The 4,724-nt window shown below is 40.7% G+C and overlaps 1 protein-coding gene across 1 annotated transcript in view; it reads right to left on the bottom strand.

Annotated features, from left to right (window-relative positions):
• Positions 1-2,850: 2,850 nt before the first annotated feature.
• Positions 2,851-4,724, bottom strand: part of LOC106815031 (four and a half LIM domains protein 3-like) — a 3,430-nt gene continuing 1,556 nt past the window's right edge. The window contains exons 3-4 of the mRNA XM_014819454.1: positions 4,328-4,514; positions 2,851-3,980 (exon numbers count right to left, since the gene is read on the bottom strand). Coding sequence (XP_014674940.1) covers positions 3,808-3,980; positions 4,328-4,514 — 360 coding nt within the window. The 3' untranslated portion in view covers positions 2,851-3,807. The remainder of the gene's footprint in view (positions 3,981-4,327; positions 4,515-4,724) is intronic.

The following is a 4,724-nucleotide window of genomic DNA, read 5'->3' as shown; positions in this document are numbered from 1 at the left end:
TAGATATTATATTTGATTGATACGAGGAGAATTCTATTAAAAAAAGGTACACGAGAAAGACGACGATCAAAGACAAAACAAATTAGGCGGTTGATTACAGATAAAGACACAAAACTCCCTCAGAACTGGAAGACATTTATCACTCTCGCTGAAAACAAAGCCGATCTTGCTCGTTTCTTGTCAGTGGAATTGATCATCTCTAGTGAACTTGGCGGCAAAGAGATCATTGTGTGTGGAGGGTTTACGGAAATGACGAAAACGATATGTACCTCGGAACGTGATGTGTCAACACTTTCAGCAAACCACGAGAAGGCTGACACGCGAATTGTTCTTCATGCGTGCGATGCTGCAGACCACGGATATGAGCGAACGATTGTAGTTTGCAGGGATACCGATGTGTTAGTGATGCTAGCAGTGTTTTCGGCAAAGTTGTCGCAGGAGGTTTGGATGAAGGCAGGAACATCAATAGCTTTTCGGATGATAAGAGTCCATGACATTCCAATAAACAACAACACTCGAAAGGAATTGTTAGCTTTTCATGCGCTAACGGGAAGTGACACGACGAGTCAGTTTGCAGGAATTTCTAAAAACGCTGCATGGAAATTATTCGTTGAAGATCCAGAGCGCATTCATGGGTTGGAACAGAATGTACCACTATCACCTAGATTAATTGCTATCATCAGTGGAAGCATTTATATGTAAACTGTATGATCCAACGACAACATCGGTAGTCATACAGGAGATTCGCTTGTTGAAGTTCTTCCAATGCAAGACGAATATTGCCACCAACGAAAGACGCACTGATACTACATTGTCATCGAGCCCACTATCAGAGCCTCATTTGGAACCAGTGTGTAGATAGTATTCAGAGCATTCCATCGGCATTTGACTGCGGTTGGTATATGTAGGATGGCATTCTGAAACCACGGCTCATGACACTGAATCCACTTCGTGCCAATACAATTGCAATAAAGACATGTGGCTGTAGTAAGGACGGACCTTGTTGCCGTACACGTAGCTGTACATGTACCAAAAACAATATGTGCTGCACCGGTGCGTGCAAATGCAACATGGTCTGTATGAACCTATACAACAATGTTATTGGGTGTGACTGTTTTAGAACTACATATTCGGACAATTCTGGTATGCTTATATATGTTTTATGTTGGCTTAGACTGTTATATATAGAGTAATAATAGTAATGGAGTAACATACCACTATGTTGAAATCCTAGATGGCCGCCATCCTATGCTTTTTGTCATAATTCTGTTCTCCATTATCGAAAATGTGGGTTTAGACACCAAAACTATGTCTCTACGACGTCTTGGAGTCAGTTATTCAAAATAAACAAATTTCACTGGCGGCGATCTTGAAATCCAAGATGGCCGCCATCCTATGCTTTTCTAAGTGTGATAATTGGGTTCTCCATTATCGAAAATGTGGGTATAGCCACCAACATGTCTCTACGACGTCTGGGAGTCCAGATATTTCATAAAATCCATTTTCGCTGGCGGTCATTTTGGATTTCAAGATGGCCGCCACAATAAGCAAAAGTCAGCCTGGAAACATACCCAGTGAAACTCCCCAAGTATCCTAGAAATGATATTTACCCGTTTCCAGCCTCTACCCCAAAAAGTTTAGGGTCATCCTTATTTCAACTCTTTTTGAAATCTGCCCCCTGACTATTATAGCCAAAACCAAAATACCCGTTCACCTGTGAGGGGGGGCTGTACGAAGTTTCACAATTCTAACCAAAAGTACACAATGTGCCCATTTTTATGTATCCGCTAGACTATAGCGTCATCTGTCGGGACAGATTTAGTGGCATCTACTGAGTATGCACCATAGAAATAGAAATAGAAGTCTATTTCTAGAAGCACCATAGAAGACTTTCTATTTATAGTGCTATGGTATGCACTTCCAGATTGTCTTCAAAATCATGTCACTAAGACCCCACAGAGGCTAACGCATCCGTTACTGTGGCATCCGGTAGGGAGGAGAAATGGAAGCTGTCCATACCTAGTATTGGGGGGGGGAATATACGTCTTATAGATGTAAATTAAGTAAGTGTAAATGACACTGCAGCCATCCGTTAAATCCTAGTGTCACGCCCACTGTCCCCTCGTTTAGTATTAAAAATGAAAGATTCCAATAAAAATAATAATAATAGTATTCAATAAATCAATAATCATCAATAATATTAATGAGATTCCTTCATTAATTGAAGGGATCCGTTAGTTTTGGGGCGTGGGAGGATTGGACCATTATATTTATCTGTAAACTGCGAAATACCTGGTAAATCATTTGTGATTCAGGAATAGTAGTCAACCGGGAAGCCGGAAAGCCAAAATTGTGATTTTAATTAACCGAAAACTGGAAACTGAAACTGAGAAATGGCATATTTTTATTCGGTGGAAACTGAGAATGGACCAGCCTTGTTCCCATCCTTCTTTATAAGGCGCGTAATTTTTTTAAACTAAAGTTGCTTCCTAAAGCGTGCGATCGATTCCAGGGTAAGCTATGTCTGTGCACAATCTGCAATCTGCTAAAAGAAATAATGCTTTGTTGAAAATTCTTCTTTAGAAAAACTGGATATCCCTCAAATAATAATGACCAAGAGCCCAATTTACTCACACCCGGATTCCTCGTAATGTCGAGTGAAATTATTACGCATTTGTTTGCCGTTGGATGGCGCTAGTGTCACGCATTAGTAGTAGTGTATTATGGAAATCACATATATACAGGAGTATATAATAAGCCATGATGCCAAACAAATCAAATAGATACATATATAGTTCTGTTGAAACTATATGCACTTGTAGAGGACTCATAACCACGAGAAGCTTGGTATATAAAAACTGTCGATTCCAATGCTTCGCTTTATTCATTACAAGGCGCACAGTCTTCGGATCTTTGACTACAAATTTGTGTCATAGATTATAAAATACCTAGGACCTCGCTGCGCGCAATTAATAGTAACTTATTAGAGGTCAAGTATAGAGGATAGCACTGAGAGTTTATTCTCAGCGTAGTTAAATAACACCTATAAGCTAGGACAACATAGTGTGACACATTACGTTAACAAAGCAATATTTAATATATTTGGCAGATTTGATAAAATCTCCGGAACGTTTTATACCGACTTAAAAACAGCATCGCTGCCGGTGAACCACATAAACCACCAGCTTTATTGATGTAGATATCTGCTTATCTGTCGATTTGTCTGTTTATCTATCTAATAATCTATTTCTTTAACTGTTTACCTATCTAGCTATCTAGCTATAGGTATATCTATATATCTATCAGGGGGAAATCTAACAGCCATGCTCATTCAGGCTCTGGCAGTGTTACATGCTAACTTGCCAAGACAGGTGCGTTGAAACTTGGCATTTTACCATTGTAGCGTTCACTAGTTAGACGAATAACGAAATTACACAGATGACCTATAGATCCTGTTTGCTTCCAAATTGAAAAAAAACGTTAACGCATCAATCCACCAGGTTCGCTAGCGTCGAACTCGAGCTTCAGCATTGCACAGTCCATAGGTTTTTTTGTTCGATGACGAAGAAATTGTTCGTAATATTACCAGGAGTGTATAATATAGATGCACTCCTGATCCTATATTGTACCTTCTGGTTCTATATCCTGGCATATATCCTGGTTCTATATCCTGGCATATATCCTGGTTCTTTATCCTGGCATATATCCTGGTTCTATATCCTGGCATATATCCTGGTTCTATATCTTGGTATATTATGCTTCCTGTTTCTATATTATACACTCCTGATATTATTAGTATCTGGTGCGCTACGCGTGCCGGAGCAGTTTCAGCTTTGTGGCAGCACAGGACGGACAGAGCAGGCGCTTGTGGTCCATGTGGAATCTATCTTTGAGCAGCGAGTCTTTACAGTTATCACACTTGAAGCAGTGGCGGTGCCAGGCTCTCTCCTCGAACGCTATGTAGTTCTTCGAGTTGGGACCTGCGGTTTAAAGGATTTATTACTGGAAGCTTTCTTACCGTTGGACCATTGTTCATAATACATGACAGACTAGGATAATAAGATACATGTGTAATAGGATAGTAGGATAAGAATATTAGTATTATAAGAATATATACGGATAATAGGGTAATAGGATAAGAATATTAGGGTTAGGGGTCGCAAGAATGGTAACCTATCGAATTGACATTAATGCATGCATGTCTTACTGTTTGTGTAGCATATGGAAATTGACGCAGTTATGGGATGAATTTATTTAGGCATCTACAATAAAGTCTTTACCTGGTAAATGCATTTGTCTCTATAACGACGGCAACAGTTTTGCTTACCTATTAGCGGTTTCTTGCAGCGATAGCAGCGCCTGACGAAGTTAGCGAGGTAGCATTCAGTGCAGTATGCTTTTCCCTCGTGAGGTGTGAATAGCTTGCCGGCGAGAACCAGAAAGCACTTTTGGCAGACGAAGCAGTGCTCGTGGTATTTTTGTCCGGCGAAGGAAATCCCATCGAGTAAAATGGCCTGAAGGACGAATAGAACGTTCAACTGTATGTGGAGTTACGGCGTATTGGGCCCTCCCTCTCCCTCTCTGTGTCTCCATCTCTCTGTCGCCGTCTCTCTCTCTCTCTCTCTCTCTCTCTCTCTCTCTCTCTCTCTCTCTCTCTCTCTCTGTCTCTCTCTCTCGCTCGCTCGCTCTTTCTTTCTGTCCTCCCTCCCTTCCTCTCTCTCTCT

The sequence above is a fragment of the Priapulus caudatus genome, unplaced genomic scaffold (assembly GCF_000485595.1).
Source record: "Priapulus caudatus unplaced genomic scaffold, Priapulus_caudatus-5.0.1 Scaffold1026, whole genome shotgun sequence".
NCBI lineage: Eukaryota > Metazoa > Priapulida > Priapulimorpha > Priapulimorphida > Priapulidae > Priapulus > Priapulus caudatus.
The sequence above is the reverse complement of the archived record's forward strand: the minus strand, read 5'-3'. Positions and strand labels throughout refer to the sequence as shown.